At 42.6% G+C, this 17,368-nt stretch overlaps 1 protein-coding gene across 1 annotated transcript in view; it reads right to left on the reverse strand.

Annotated features, from left to right (window-relative positions):
- The window catches only part of TONSL (tonsoku like, DNA repair protein), a 1,124,870-nt gene that overhangs the window by 280,548 nt on the left and 826,954 nt on the right, over positions 1–17,368 (reverse strand). Inside the window, exon 19 of the mRNA XM_044066303.1 lies at positions 6,869–7,025. Coding sequence (XP_043922238.1) covers positions 6,869–7,025 — 157 coding nt within the window. The remainder of the gene's footprint in view (positions 1–6,868; positions 7,026–17,368) is intronic.

Genomic DNA, 17,368 nt, shown 5'->3' on the forward strand with positions numbered 1-17,368 from the left:
ACTCCACTACTAACTTCTTCTGCATTATGTCTCCTACACCCATATCAACTTACCTCAGATCCCTACTTCTACTCTCAATTCTTCCGTTCCTTCTCCTCCCCTGCTTCCTAACTGCCTATGAACATCTTCATTCCTCTAACTTCCACCAACCCATAAAGCAAACATCCCTTCCTGCTCTACCATCGACCTTGGAACACATAAATATAACATCTACTGCCAACTATTTTCTCCCACAGTTTCATAGAGTAACCCATATTTCCTATCAACCCTACCATGTTAAGAAAGCACATAAACTAAATCCTACTCTTTTTCACACATATAGAACACACCTTCACCTCCTACTAGATGGTGACATTCACCCCAACTCCGGCCCTGTCAAAAACAACCCTACCTTCCCAACCATACCCTCTCACTCTCATACCCCTACAAGGCCTCCTAACTCCCTCTTCTTAGCCCACTTAAACATTCATAGCATTAATAATAAAGTAACTCATCTTCATGCCCTAATGGATGTACATAACTTTGACATTCTATGTTTAAGTGAGACATGGTTAAAACCATCTACCCCTGACTATGAAATCACCCCTCCAGGAAATAGTATTTTAAGACATGATCACCTCCACAAGAAGGGAGGGGTTGTAGCCTTAATATACAATGCAGGGCTCCTAATTACACTACTTGTTACTTGCCCTCCATCTGAAACCAACTCTGAAACTATTTTTGCTAAGCTACAACTAAACACTTGTAAGTCCATCTACATTTTATGCTCATATCTTCCCCCAGGTAATAATATCAACTCCCTTGAAAATATCCTAAGCTGGCTGTCTACTAACTATCCTCAAGAAACCATTGTACTAGGTGACTTTAATATCGACTGGAATACCTGCTAATCTGATAACCCTACCGACCATATAAACCTACATGGCTTCTCTCAAACTATCACCTCTCCTACTAGAATTCATAAGCCCACCAAAAAAGAATCCACCCTAGATTGGATCCTTATAAATACACACTCCCCAAACTATATGGCAGGCATCCTCCCTGATGACATTAGTGATCACTCACTAACCTATATACTACGACAAAAGACCTACACACCAAACCCTATAACCTTCAGAACTACTAGCTCCAATAAACATTTCAATCCTGAACACTTCCAAAATGAACTGAGAGCTTGTAACTGGTCACCCTTTAAGCACCTCCAACTAGAGGAAGCAGTGTCATATTTCAATACTAAGTTCCTTGAAATCCTAGACTACCATGCCCCATCTTGTACCCTTAGGAATAGCACCAAAACTGCACTATGGCTTACTAAGAAAACTAAACAAAACATCGTTATAAGAAACAAACTTTGGGCCAAATGGTGCTCTTCCAGAAACCCAGCTGATCGCTTAAAATTTCAACAGCTCAGAAATTCTACTAAAACTTATATACTATTAGACAAAAAAAAATGTTTTCTTTCAACTTCAACGAACCAACCACCAAAATCCTCAGAAATTTTGGTCAGGAATCAATAGACTCCTTCAACCAGGCTGCTCTAAGACACCCACCCCATCCGGAATTACCCAAGACACTCCCAAACATATTGCCGACTCCTTTAATAACATTTTTACTGAAGCTATCCAGTCTCTTGCTAACTCACTATCTCCAGTATCCTCTACTTCACCCCCATCCTTCTCTACCCCCTCCACCTACCTTCCAACTCCAACCCATCATCCCTCATCTGTAGCCTCCTTCAGAAACTCAAACCCTCTACCCCTTCAGCTGACCTCTTACCTGCTAAGTATCTTCAAATAGCAGCCAAAGTTATTGCTTATCCTATCTCTATCCTAATAAATAGAACCATTAAAGAAGGTACCATCCCATCTGTCTGGAAAGTCTCACACATTATTCCCCTACATAAGGGTGGCAAATCCACTGAACTTTCCAACCATCGCCCTATTGCCCTTCTCTCACCCATAGCTAAAATCATGGAAAAATGCATCCACTGCCAACTACTAGGCCACCTTCTCCTAAATGGCCTACTAGCCAACTCTCAGCATGGCTTTTGACCATTCCATAGCACCACTACTGTCCTCTTGTCTTTTTCTGACCACATTAACAAAAACCGTAACAACTACACACTATCCTCTGCTATCTTTATTGATCTTTTAAAAGCATTTGACATTGTTAACCATCAACTACTCTTGAATCTTCTCAAGTCCCTTTCACTAGATACTCAAGCACTACAGTGGTTCAAGTCCTACTTAGATAACAGGCAACAAGCAGTGCTTTGGGAAAACACTATCTGCCCCTCTTCCTGTCACCCTTGGCGTACCCAAGGATCTATTTTAGGCCCTCTTCTATTCTCCATCTTTATAAACGATCTAACCAGAAGCATCCCTCAAGCTGTAACTATACAATACCCTGATGACTCCACACTAATATCCTCAGCTGCAGGACCTTCGGAACTTCAGTCGCTTACCCAAAATGTCTTTGAGCTTGTAGAAGATTGGTTTTTACAACGCAGTCTCCTCCTTAATGCAAAAAAGACTAAACTTCTAATATTTACTCCTACACATAAATCTACCTCATTTCACTTCTCTATCAAATCAAAAAATGGCACAGTCATTTCTCCTGACACTACTACCAAACTCTTAGGAGTCACTATTGATAATAGTCTTAACTATGATACTCATATCAACTCCACAATAAAATAAGTTAACCGTAAACTCAGCTCCCACTACAAAATCAAACCCCTCCTCACTCCCACAGCCAGAACTACCATTGCCCTTACCCACCTTATCTCTACTCTCCTTTATGCCTCCCCTATATACACCAATCTATCTAAAACTAATCTCTACAAGCTTGCAATCTCCTATAATAGCATAGCCAGATTTGCTACTGGCTCCCCATTTAGAACCCACCACTGCCAAAATCTGAAGCAACTTGGCTGGCTTGAACTGCACAATCAGATTTTATTTCAACAACTAATTATTACCCATAAAACCCTGTATTATCCCAGAAAAACACCAATTCTCACAAATCTTATCAGCCAATATAACAATCTTAGAAATCTACGCTCAGCCCACAAACTACTGGTTTCTGTATATAAACCCTCCAATAAAGCAGGTGACTCCCTCTTCTCTAATGCAGTGGGTAAAAGCTGGAACCTACTGCCCTCTGAACTTACCTCTCTTTCTTCTTCTATACTTTTCAAAAAGAAACAAAGTATAACTAGCCACTGGCTATGTCCCTGTACTAACCCAGACTAATATTCTCTCATCCAGTTATCTTTATCATCCATTTCTTCCTTTGCTTTTCCACCTCTACTCAGTTTTCTCATATAGTCCACTTCCTACCTCTATGTCAGACTTATTCTTCCCTAGATAAACATAACTGTCTTCTCCCCTATAACTCTCTGTATCTACCTCAACCAAATTTCTCCTATCTCTGTTCTCTTAAACTGGGCTCTCCTGCTGCTCCTTACTTATAACTTTGTTCTAGAATCTCTTCATCCTTCTAAATACTTCCTTCCCACAGTGATTGACCATTGGGGAATACAAAAAAAAAAAATGTTTTTCTACTGTCTTATATCACATATGCTTCTCTACTTTGAAGCACATATTATTTTTTATGACTAGCATTGCTAATTGAACTTTTATGTCTTTAAACTGAATTATTAATGTGATGTATATTTTATGTGGAGCTTTTCTCCCTGGGCCTCTACTGAAAATGGACATATATCCAGTCAGACTAGCCAGGTCAACAAATGTAAAATAAAAAATAAATAAATAAGAGATCTGGGAACACAGGTTGACAGCAGCCTCTCTTTTGACCACCACATTGCCATTGTGGTCAGAAAGTCCTTCTACGTGACACATCTCATTACTAAGGGTTTTGCATCCAGGAAGAAAGAAGTCATTTGCCTCCCTCTACCCTTCCCTCATTAGGTCAGTCATAGAGTACAATGCCCCATTTGGCATGTACCTCACTAGACACCTGCAACAACTGGAGAGGCAACAAAAGTACCTTACAAAGAGGATCTACCTCACAAAGAGGATCCTAGGACTTAAACACTTGTCCTATATGGACAGACTCAAAAAAAACTCCAACTATTCTCTGTCTCATATCGCCTATTTAGAGGCGATCTCTACTTGACATACAAAGCCATGTCTAATCTAGCTCTGTTAGAAATGCTAAATCTAAAGAAACCCCAATCCCTTCACACCACACGCTCCAGTGACCTCAACCTCATTACCACAATCAACAGAATGTGCTGGAAGGTCAGGTTCATAACCCAGAGACTGTCCTTGCTATGGAATAGACTTCCCATACATGTCAAAGAGAGCACCTCACTGGCCCTCTTCAAGACAAATCTTGATGAGTGGATGGAAAATAGAAAATTCAATCCGGGGATCACTCCAGTGGCTCTGCTCGACAGAGGCACTGAGAACTAAGGTCGGGTGGCACGATGTCAGGGTAATCCTATGGGCTAGGTTTGTAAAGGCTCCAGGGCCAGTAGCCCAGTACAGACCTATGAACCTATGTCAGTTAAGTTACTCGTGAGTACTGTACACCACTGAATTGTTTTTGTTGAGGATCACCTACAGACCTTTTTTGCTTGAAGGCTTGGCAAAAATCAGACAGGTTAGAGTTAAGGGTGATGCAGACGATGTGAGAAGAGATGTCATATTCCCAGATGACAAGGTCATCTGGCTATAGCAAGATATAGGGGGAGGAGGCATGAAAAATAACAGTTTCAAAGAATCTGCCATTCAGCTATTCATATAACCATTCTGATCAAATGGAGTTAAAGACACACACATTGAGAAGCTTATCAATGACTAAAAGTCATTACCTAGAAGGGAGGGGGCATGGGGGAGGAATGCAGGAATTTGTAGTCTAGATCCTCTTCACTGTCAGAGTCAAAGCAGCAGGATGCTTCTTCTGAGGAGACCTCTCTTCCTCTTCAAGGAAGTTATTCCCAACACAAATAACTGGTTTTGGTCAGACTGTAGGTTCTAAATAAAATGCAAGAAGTTCTTAACCTCTGTAATCCAATGTTGAAAGGGAATGTTGTTGGGTTGGGAGGGTGGCCTAATGGTTAAGGTATTTGCCTTACAAACACAAGGTGCAGGGTTTGAGTCTCACAAGGGAGAATTGGCTAGGCTTAAAATGGCTCGCAAGGGCAGTTAGCTTAGTACTAATCTATGAACCTATGAACCTATAATATGTGTGTGTGTGTGTGTGTGTGTGTGTGTGTGTGTGTGTTGGGGGGGTTTAAAGACCCACCATGTGGCAGAGACTTAGGCAAGGTGGATGCTTGTTGAGAATGTGGTCATCCTTGCAGAGGAGACTGCCATCAGAGATTTGTGAGTTTGCAAGTGGATACCCTTGAATTGCACTTTGTTAATGCAAATGCCCTCTTCTTTAGCAGTTGTAGTGGAGATACTACCCTCCCCCTCTATACTCCCACCTCTATAACTATAAAAAACAGCCCTCCCCCATCTATACTCCCCCATCTATAACTATAAAAAGCAATCAGTCTGATGTCTCTGTCAGACATCTAGTTCCAAATGGAACACCAGCTCTTCAGTCAGACAGGAAGTGCAGGTAACTGATGGCATGACAGCTCGGAAGACCCCACAGCTTGTTTTGTGAAAATCTACAAACCTCTTTTTTTTTATTCTGGCACGCACGGAAGGGTAGCTCACTTCAAGTACTTGCTTTACAACTAAAGCTGGTATAAAATAGGACAGCTGTGTATGTTGTGGTCATGACCCTAGCAAAAAACTTAGTGTGTGTGGAATTTCATGCGAGGCATTTGCCTGAAGCAAGCACACCTACTGTGCCCTGTAGAAGATGAGAAGATAGAAGGAAACGCATACTTCATATTCTTCCTTATATTTTTCTGCTTTAATATCCATATCAGTTTCTTAGTCTTATCTGTTTTGGTCTAGTCTTTCACACTATCCAGAGACTTACTGTAGTGTACTTAAGATCCCCCCCACAAGTTGCTAGCGTGTTGGTACCACATGGGTACTCTGCCCCCAATATGGTCAACTTTTCATTGGCAATCTACAACAAGTAGCTTGATGAAATCTTCAACAACTGCAGTGTTTACTTTCATGTTTTATTAATGAACATGGCACATATAATGCATTTCTGAGAGATAGGCTTGTTTGCTGCATGGATACTTAAAAGAGTAATACTTTTACAAGAAACAATAAAAAAAGCTGACAACTACAAAAACACTGATTCTGAAAATTTATGCAAGCTCTGCCTAATCATCATCAAAAAGAAATGGAGAAAAAAGGTAGTATCACATACATACAATGACACCAACATCAACATCTACAGGCATTATTCCCCTAAGGGATAATAGTTAAGTGAACTGACTAAGGTCACACACTAGGCAAATGGAGCTTGAGGAAATCAAATTATGGGCCACATGAAGCAGCTCATAGCCTTAACCCAATGCACTAACTGCCAGACTCAATAATGGTTCCACTAGGGACAAACCCAAGTCCATCTGCTGTGAAGCAGACAGGATAAGCACTAAACTACTGAGCTGAAAACATGAAAAATTATGCTCAGCTAGCCATAGCACCATTTGGCATACAGTTATAATTGTAAAAAAATACTTAATTCACTTTTGAGCTTCACCTAACAAAATTTATATCCCATCTTGGGCAAACCTGGACGTGCTATGCATGCCACTAATCAACATCCTGTGGCAACTTGTATAAATATAACAATAAACAACCCCGTGAAACGCATGTGCTAACTACCTATGGTTGAACTCTAACCAAGGACAATCCTAAGCAATTTCTTATACTATTTATCTAGTGCTTGTTAGGAATGTCAAGTGAAAATAACTGCTCACCTCCTCATTGCTCTGCAGTACCTCTAGAATGAGGTCCTGTGGGGAAAGCAGTGCTCCCTCCTTCTTCAGGCTGATCCGAGGGAAAAGCCCACAAGTCTGGTAATAACGCTGAGAGGCTTGTTCAGCTAACCAGGACACGGTACGGGTTTCACTGTCACTGAAAGATAAAAAACAAAGTAAATACACAAATTGACTTCTTTCTAACTGAAAATTGCAAAAAGTGTACATTTTATCGCATATACCTAACTATCTACCCCCCTTTTGTTAACTGGGTTAGTCTCACTAGGCTAGTGGCCTCTTTTCAAGGGAGACCAGGTGTGTTATTTTATACTATTATGGGACACTTGGTCAGGGCATCGGCAAACTTCTTCTACCCTCTGTGAGGTGATCGACTAGGTGGTGCCAGAAGGTTGCTACCAGTGATCACTGAATCTAAGACAGAAGCCGTGAGTGGAGATGAACTGCAGGAGAAAAAATAAACTGTAATTCTGAAGGAAGATGATGTTTTGGAGGTAAATATTGTGGCTTCAAGCAGTCTGGATGACATTGCTTTACAAAAACTGACAGAAGAAGCAGACCCAGAAGAATCAGAGGCCATGCAGTGGAGTGTGGTAATGAACAAAATATTTGGCAGTGAGGAGACTACAAAAAGACAAATATGCTGTAAATGATGGTGTGGATACAGAGATGTCATGTCTGTCCACTGGAGTAACTGGATTTAAGGGCATGCTCTGTGTTGGCTTTCAGAAAGATAGAAGAGAGCGATAATCGCAGAGAGGGAGAAAAACAGCAGTGCTTACAGAGTAACGACTTGTGCTGCACCAGCAGTAGCAAGTTCCAGTGAAAGACTTCAGAAAGAAAAGGATGTACAGGTGCAGAGGAGACAGACTGGAGCTGTTCAGAGCCAGAGGAAAAGGCCTTTTGTGCAGGTGAAAAAGTATGAACTGCAAATAAACAGGTACTGTTTTTTTAGACAACTTCATTATGCCCTTAGGATTCAGTTAGTCTGATATTAGACACTAATACATACAGGAACTGAACCTTTCTGTGAAAAAAAAAAAACTTTTGCGACATTTTCATTAGCAGGAAAAATGTTAATGAATGTGAAAGAAGTAGTAACATATCTCCTTGGAAGGATTTAACTACAGTTAAAAAGAAAACTGTTGCTGCAGTTTAGAACGGACACAGAAGACAATGAATTACAAATGATTTTTCTAAGATTACGTCAGGATGTGAATGATATTTATAAAGATGTGGATGACAGAAAATATGGACTGTTGGATGTGAGAATTATGTAATGTTAAAAAAATAGATCAAGTTACAGCATGTGCCTAATGTGATAATAATAAATGGGGTGAAAAATGCAAATGTTAAGTACTGGGGGCAGCCAAAAGCATGTTTTCTTTTTCTGTGGGATGAATTACATTTAATCCAGGATTACACAAAAAGGTGTCAGCAGTGAGGGGACTTTGGATATTCTTGGAAAAAAATGCATATCATATTGTAGGAAATTTGGAAATGAGTAGTATTTTTGGTTTGACTGTTTACAAATTCATGAAGACAAAGTGAGGAAAATGAAGAGGAAAGAAAAAAGAAATTGTGTCTTACCATAACGTTCCATCTGTGTTGTCGATCTTCACTAATCCTTGACAGTGGGCTCGGTTCTGAGCCTTGCAACAGACTTGGCCGTTTACTCCAGCTCACTCCTTCCAAACTCTGGAGCCAGGCACTACCCATAATGCTCTTCAAACATTACCTCAGATCATGTTTGCCCAAAATAGTGGTAAGAAGACAAGCATAAATTATAGTCAAAATAATAGACATAATAGTCAGAGACCAGATGCGTGTCCTTCATATGAAGCTAGCTATGGAAAATCTAGTCCACTGAGAGTCTTAGGTTGGGGGAAGGAGGGTGGGGATGTCAAGAATGAGTGAAGATCGACAACACAGATGGAACGTTATGGTAATACATAACTTCTTTATCTGATGTTGTCAATCTTCACTCAGTCTTTGACAGTGGGACAGAGTCCCCAGCTACTTTAGTCTTGGGAGGTCTCACAGAAGAATATTCTTAAGCACCATGATGCTCAAGCCCGCAAGACCTGATCTAATTTGTAATTAGTGATAAAGGTATAAGGAGAAGACCAAGTGGCTGCTGCGCACATAAAAGATACTCTGTTGTGAAAAACTGCAGAAGTTTCCATCACTAGCGGTGAATGGGATTTAACTGGACGTATAAAATAGAGCCCTCTAGAATGACAGGTGTAGGTTATGCAGTCTCTAAGCCATTTGGCCAAGGTAACCTTTGAAACTGGATTGCCTAATGCAAGAGAGGAGAATGCCACAAATAACTGGTCATATTTTCTAAAGTCCTTTGTTCTATGAAGATAAAAACGTAATTGTTCGTGGACATCTAGTAAGTGAAGGGCATACTCCCCTTTATTAGAAAAAATTAGGGAAAAAGGCTGGTAATTGTAAGGGTTGGTTAATGTTAGATTCCAAAACAACTTTTGGTAAAAAGGTTGGATTTGTCTTAAGGGCAACCCTGTCCTTGTGAAATATTAAATAGGGAGGTTTCGGGATAAAGCTTGAAGTTCAGATACTCTTCTGGCAGATGTAATAGCCACAAAAAATAAAGTTTTCCAAGATAAGTATTTTAAGTCACAAGTGGCTGATGATTCAAAAGGGTTCATAGTAAGGGCCTGAAGAACTGAAGTTAGATCCCAAGGAGGAATGGGCTCTTTAAATGGAGGTCTTAACATTAGGAGACCCTTTAAAAATGCTTTACAAAGTTTGTGTGACATTAGAGACCCATATGAAAGTTCAAAATTGCAGCTAGGTGAACTTTAATTGTTAAAGTAGTGCAACCAGATTGGTAAAGGATAGCTAGAAAATCCAAGACCTTATGAATAGTACTCGTCTAAGGGTCTAGGCCATTGTCAAGGGTCCAGTTAGAAAATGTTTCCCCATTTACTTTGATACAGCTTCCTAGTTAGAAGGTTTTTGATGAGTGACAATAATTTGTCGGACAGGAGAATAAAGGGAAAGATGCCTGGCAATCATGGGAATTGGAAAAGCCAGGCAGTGAGCTTGATGTTAGAGATTCAGATGAACCATCCCCTCCGGATGAGACAGCAGATCTGGAGCTAGGTCCAGAATCCATGGTTCCTGAAGAAGATGAGGCCAAAGGAATGGGAACCAAACTTGTTTAGGCCAGAAGAGGGCAATGAGGATTATTGAATTTTCCATCTTCTTGGCTTTCTTTAGGAACTTGGATATCAGGGGAGTTGGGGAAAAGGCATAGAGAAGACCGAGGGGCCAATCATGGAGGAGAGCATCTTTGGGTGACTCCCTCTGGGGGGGGGGGGGGTTAGGGCAAAATAACTTCTGCACTAGTTCAGATGACAGGCAAAGACATCATAGCAAGGTTCGCCCCAGTGGCAGAAAATCTTGTTTGCCACTACAGGATTGAGACCACTCATGAGACTTCAAGATAGTCCTGCTCAGCTTGTCCAATATTACGTTGAAGGCTCCCCGGTAAGTGCGTTGCTGTGAGAAAGCAGTTGGAAGAAATCTCCCATTGCCAAACTCTGAGGGCTTCTCGACACAATGGGTAAGACTTGGTTCCCCCTTGTTTGTTGATGTACCAGACTACAGATATGTTGTCTGTCTGAATAGCTACTGTCCCTAGAGGAAAGACGTCTTTGAATGCTTGCAACACTAACAACACTGAACTCATCTCCAGTACACTAATGTGCAAGTTGACCTCTAGTTGGGACCACGTGCCTTGGACTCCCCTACCCAGATAATGCAACCCCCAATCCCATATGGGAAGCATCTGTGGTCATTATGGCTTGGGGTTGAGGAAAAATGAATGGTCGACCCAAAAGAATCTGATCGGAGTGGAGTCACTACATGAGATCCTGTATGCAGCGATTGGTAATCAAGATTAGGTGAGACATTGGTAGATGCAGAGACCATTGGGAAGCAAGTAACCATTACAAAATCCGCATAGGATACCTTGTTAGGGGAACAAGAATAAATGATGTTGCCATGGAGCCTAATGTTTGTAAGAATAGTCTTGACGGAACCCTTTTGTTTCGTAGAATTTGTCTGACTTGTGATCTGATGAGCTGAAGTTTTTCTGGAAGGAGTGAGGCAATTCCTGAAATAGTTTTTAAACGGGCTCTGATAAATTCTAATTCAACAGTGGGTTGCAAGCTTGAATTCTCAAAATTTATGGTTATGCCTAGAAATGTACAAAGGTGTACACTGTAGTCCCTTGCCCGTTCTAATTAATGCTTGGTGGTAGCATTAAGGAGCCAGTTTTCGAGGTAAGGAAATACTCAAAATCCTAGCAGCCTGAGATGAGCTGCCACCACTGTCATGCATTTGGTGAACATCCTGAGGGCTGTGGTGAGTCCAAAGGGCAGAGCTCTGAATTGGAAATGACTGGCTCTCATCCATTAAGTGCAGATACCTCCTGGAACTCTTGTCCATTTTTATATGGTAATAAGCGTCCTGGAGGTCTACAGAGCACATCCAATCACATTTTTTTCAAGAATAGAAGTATCGACTGTACCAAGATTATCCAGAATTTGTTTTGCTGAATGACCTTGTTGAGCTTGGCTGAGATCTAAGATGGGTCTCCAGTCCCCTGTTTTTTTTGGGGACTAAAAAGAACCTTGAGTAAAATTCAGGTTCTGTTTGGTCTGATGGGACTTTTTGGATGACTCTTTTGTCTATTAGTCTTTGAATTTCTAAAGCTGCTGCTTCCCTGTGACTGGGAGGTACGTCTGGGAATTTCTTTTGGGATGATGGGGGAACTGATAATGGAATTTTGTAACCTCTGGATATTATTCCCTGCACCAATTTGTCTGTAATTAATGTTTGCCAGGCAGATTGGTGCAGAGAGTCACCCCTGACTGCCTCCAGAGGAGGGCAATCAGGCACCCGTTCAGAAGTGCTGGTAAGAAGTACCAGAGAAAGATTCTCTGGACCCCTGGTTTTACCGTCTATTTCTGCCTCTGGGGCAGAGTCACCCCGTTACTTCCCCCTCTGCCCCAGGGAAAGTCTTTGCTGCATGAATCCTGGAAAGGCCCTTTGGATTTTTTTAAACCATAATTTCCTAGTTCTGTGGTTCCTGGAGTAGGGTTTCTGAGGAGTGGTGAAACATATGTCTACGGCAAAAAGGGTCTTACCATCCTTTTCACATCTGGCTAAAGTGTCTAACTTTGGGACCAAAAAGGGTAGATCTGTCAAATGAAGTGTTGACGAATGACGCTTTGAATGGCTCTACAAAGTCACACAAATGCATCCAGGAATGCCTTCTAATGGCTATGCCTGTACCCGCTGCTCTGGAAGTCCCTTCAGCTGCATCTGCAATCAGCCTCAAGGATGAGTTAGAAATTGCATCTAGGTTGCTGAGAAGTAACTTTGTCCCGTACCCCTACATCCACTACGCCAGACAGGTCATTCGAGAGCTCCTTGGTCAGATCCCTCTGTAGTCTTATAAAGTGCGGCATATAATTCAAAGACCAGAGAGCAAAGGTTGTTGAAGCATAAATGCGCTTCTCAAATATATCCAAAGTCCTAGACTCCTTGTCAGGAGGATGGATAGTCAGTCTTTCCTCAGTAAGTTCCTTTTCTGTGGCCACCGTTATCACGATGGCATCAACGGGTATTTCTTTGGAGCAGTGAGGCTTATGCTTAGGGGCTGATGAGACACGATCAGGCCTTTTGGGGATCAGCTCAATTGGGTTGGGCATCTTCCACGCCTGCTGAGCAATAAATTTAATGAGATCTTCAGCAGGTGGACTGATTCAAGAAGTAGAGGGCTGGGCATGAAAAGCCTCCAGGAATACTGACTCCTCTGAGGAAGGTTAGATGGAGGACCAGCCAACTCTCTGTTTTAGGATTTCTATGATGTCCCCTAAAGGAATCATTATCAGGGGGGTGACCTGGGGGAACCTTCCCCTTCATCAAAATCAGTATCTTCAGTGAAAGACTCCTCCGGAGAGTCTAAGTGCTTCCTCTTGCACTTTTTCTTTGCAGGAACTTCCTTGGGAGGATGATTCGGGGAAGTTTCCACAGAGGAAACCACCAAAGTGGGTGTATCCTGGGACTTTTCTGCCCCCTGTCCGGGGATGAGACGGATGGCAACTCCGGTCTAAGGAATGTAGACAGCTGCCCCGACAGGGATGGCAAAGACTGTGAGTCTCCAATGGATAAGACCTTCTCTATGATTCAGAAGGCACCACCATAGAGGGATGGGAGCCCAGAACAGAAATAGACTCCTTTGGAACAAGGGTCACAAGCTGCACTGAGGAGGCGGCCCCTGAAACAGAAGCCTGGGTCGATGCTACAAAAGCCAAAGCACCAAGGGACATGGATAGCTCCAAAACCAAGGAAACTGATACATGCGCCTCCGAGCAGACCAGAGAGCCCCAACCCCAGAAGCCATCCAGTGCTGAAAACTCGGAGGAGCTCAAGGCAGCTCTTGGAACTAGAGAAGAAGATGCTACCAAAACAGAGACAGTTCAAGTCAGGGTTGTTGGAACCAAGGACTCCAAAGACTCAACAGGAGTTGGAGGAGGAGGAAGTTGAAGTGTCGTAGATTGGCTGATTCAGATGCCAGTGTGGCTATGAACAGAGGACAATCCCCTCACCATCAGAAGCTGATCCACCAGTATCAAAAGTAAGAAAAGTCTTAGAGTAAGACACAAATAACTGTGTAAGTAAAACCTTAGTTGTCTATGTACAGCTAACAATTGTTATTTATATTCAACCCTGTTCTGAAAATTTGGGAAGAAAACAGGTAAGCTAATCTTCTGGTTAATATTGCTTTCGGAAGCCACTTTGGGAAGAAAGGATGGACTGGTATAGAGCAACACCCTTGTCCTTATGGAAAATCATACATGGAGCTTTGATAGTTTAGATAGACAAGTAAACTGTAACTGAAGTTGTAATGTTTGTTTGTTCTTGTTTTTTATGTGGAGCTTTTCTCCCCGGGCCTCTACTGAAAAAGTATACTTTTGTACCTACCATAAATGTAGATGTCCGATAGGTATGCATCTGCAGTCATCACATATGGGTTGTCCTGCCTCAGGCAGCCCTTCGGTCAGCCGGATTCTAAAGTCTGGGTCCGGCGTCGGCTGACGTCGCCCCTTCCCCGATGTCAGAGCGCCTGGGGTATAAAAGCGTCAGCCGACGCCATCTTCCTCAGTGTTTCTTGCCCCGGATGCCAGGTGCCCTCAAAGGAAGGCTAAATTTGGAGAAATGCAATAAATTCCAAACATGCACAGAAATATATATAAATACAACAAATACACCATAATAGATAACCCCAGCTAGCTATGAGAGGGAAAAGTACCCAATAAATACCAAAGAGGGGAAGAAGGGAGGGTAAACCTGACTGCAGATGCATACCTATCGGACATCTACATTTATGGTAGGTACAAAACTGTACTATGTCCTTCAAGGATGCATCTGCAGTCATCACATATGGGTAGAATACCATAGCCAATCTGGGGGTGGAGGATCTAAGTAAAGGATGGTGTAGCTAAAATGCCCTGCAGGACTGCCGTAGCAAAACCTGCTCTGGATCTGGAATATAAAGGTAAATTGTAATGCTTGGAAAATGTATGCACGGAGCTCCATGTAGCAGCTCCTAAAATGTCCATGGTAGCCACCCCTCTTAAGAAGGCTGTGGAGGTGGCTGTGGCTCTGGTGGAATGAGGTCTAATGTTAGCTGGCACAGTTTTTCCATGGAAGGAATAACAAAAACGAATGCAATTCCCTATCCATTTTGAAATTGTCTGTTTGGAAATTGCTTTTCCTTGTGCACCAGCAGCATATGCTACCAACAGCTGGTCAGTTTTTCTGTAGCTTTTAGTTCTGTCCAATTAGTAGCGCAACTAACTGTCTGTGTATGTCCAGGGTGTGCAGAAGTTTCTCCCCTTTGTTTTGTGGATTTGGAAAGAAGGTAGGCAGGTGAATAGCTTGGTTTAATGAGACCCTGGATACCACCTTTGGCATAAATGAAGGACTGGTTCTCAATGAAATTCTGTCCTGATGAAAAATAAGAAATGGCTGTACTGCCATGAGGGCCTGTAACTCAGATACTCTTCTTGCTGAGGTTATGGCCAGAAAGAAGGCGGTCTTCCAAGACAGGAACTGTAGTTCTGCAGATGCTGCTGGTTCAAAGGGAGGCAGAGTTAGTTTTTCCAACACGAAGTTAAGGTCCCAAGTAGGCACTGGAGGTTTCCTTGGAGGATTGATATTTTTAATTCCTCTTAGAAACTGTCTTAGGAGAGGATGAGAAAAGACAGGTGGATCAGTATTGTACTCTGCTGAAATTGCTGAGGCATGAATTTTAATGGAAGAGTAAGACAGGCCATTGTGGAGCATTTCTGCCAAGTATTCCAGGATATGTGGCATGTTCATCACTGTCGCATCTAGGCCCTTTGTGTTGTTCCAAGTGTGAAATCTTTTCCATTTTGCTGAATATGCCTTTCTTGTGGAAGGCCTGCGAGCTTCCATGATGATATCCTTCACTCTCTTGGATAGCTTATCCTGAGGAGGAGTCAAGGTATTTTCCAGGCTGTTAGTCGCAAGGTTTTCAGGTTGGAATGCAGAGTTTTGTAATTGTGCTGTGTCAGGAGAAGTGGCCATTGAGGAAGAGGCCATGGTTTCGTGCGTGACATGCTCTTTAACAGTGGGTACCAGTGCTGTCTTGGCCAGTCCAGAGCTATCAGAATCACTTTTGGCTGCTCTGTCCTGATCTTCAGTAATACCTTGGTCATTAATGGAAAAGGTGGAAATGCATACACTGTTAGAGTTCTCCAGCTGAAAGATAGGGCGTCCACTTTCCATGCTTGTGGGTGGTATGTCCTTGAGCAGAATTTCTTCAGCTGATGATTGCGGGGTGAGGCAAAAAGATCTATGTCTGGCCTTCCCCATGATTGTGTTATCTGTAGGAAGATGTCTGGGTGCAACATCCATTCGTGTGCATCCATGATATTTCTGCTTAAGCTGTCCGCCAGTATATTGTCTTTTCCTGGCACAAACTGGGATTGCAGGTCTATATTGAGTTTCAAGGAAAGTTCCCATAGATTCATTGCCAGTCTGCAAAGAGGGTAGGAATGGGTGCCTCCTTGCTTGTTTATGTACCACATAACTGTGGTGTTGTCTGTCCTTATTAGCAGGTGGCCTTGATGCAGAAAGAGTTTGAAGGCCTCGATTGCATGTATCACTGCCAGCATTTCCTTTTGGTTTATGTGCATGCGTAGCTCCTTTTGTGACCATAGTCCTTGAACACATCTGCCCTCCATGTGTGCTCCCCAACCGTGGTCTGAAGCGTCCGTTGTAATAGTTTGGCTGGCTATTGGCTTGCTGAAGGGCAGACCCCTGTTTGATTGGCTTGCTTGAGCCCACCACAGCAATTCCTTTTGGAGACATGGAATGAGTGGGATCAAAGTTTCTAAGCTGTGGCTGTGCTGAGTCCATAAACTCCTTAGGTACCATTGTAGTTTCCTCATATGCAGCCTTGCCTGGGGAATGAGAAGAATGCAAGATGCCATGTAACCCAGGGCCTGCAGGATTTTCCTTGCAGTCAGCTGAGTTTGTCTTGTCAGATTCTTGAAGTAATCCGGTAGTTGTCTTTGTTTTTCTTCTGTGAGAAAAGCCATTTGGGTGGTTGTGTCTAGATCCGCACCCAGAAAAGTTATTCTTTGGGATGGAACAAGTCTTGATTTGTGAATGTTGACTGTATATCCCAGTGCCTGCAGTAGGTGGATGGCATAATTCAAGTCCTTTACCAAAGTTTGTTGGCTGTCTGCTTGTATAAGGCAGTCGTCCAGATATGGGTATATTTGAATCCCCTGAAGTCCACAGTGTGCAATTACTGATGCCAGGCATTTCGTGAATACTCTGGGCGCAGTAGATAAGCCAAAGGGCAATGCTGAGAATTGATAATGCTCTGAGCCTGCAAGAAATCTGAGGTGTCTTCTGCAACTTTGTCTGATAGGGACATGCAGGTATGCCTCCTTGAGGTCTAGAGTCACCAGCCAAGACCCCTTGCCCAGCATGGAAAGGAGTTGCTGTAGAGTCAGCATTTTGAATTTTGGCACAATGAGATAAGCATTCAGTGCGGACAAGTCGAGAATAGGCCTCCACTGATTTTCTTTTCTTGGAACAAGGAATAGTCTGGAATAAAATCCTTGGCCTTGTTCTGAAAGAGGAACCTTTTCTATAGCTTTCATAGGTTGGTACTAGGCTATCAGCCCTAGGGCCTATACAAGCCTAGCCATAACAATTCCCTGGCTATTTCTTCCCACATTATTTACTTTCCTGGACCCCTGTCTAGCAGGGCGACTGACGTGATCCCTGGGGTGAATTTCCTTTCTCCCATCCAAACGTCAAGGTTCCTCTTGAAGAGGTCCAAAGAGGCACTCTGCTTGACATGTATGGGCAATCTATTCCAGAGTCTGGGGAGTCTCT

Source organism: Protopterus annectens, chromosome 3.part1 (assembly GCF_019279795.1).
Source record: "Protopterus annectens isolate FY-2018-M chromosome 3.part1, PAN1.0, whole genome shotgun sequence".
Lineage (NCBI taxonomy): Eukaryota > Metazoa > Chordata > Ceratodontiformes > Protopteridae > Protopterus > Protopterus annectens.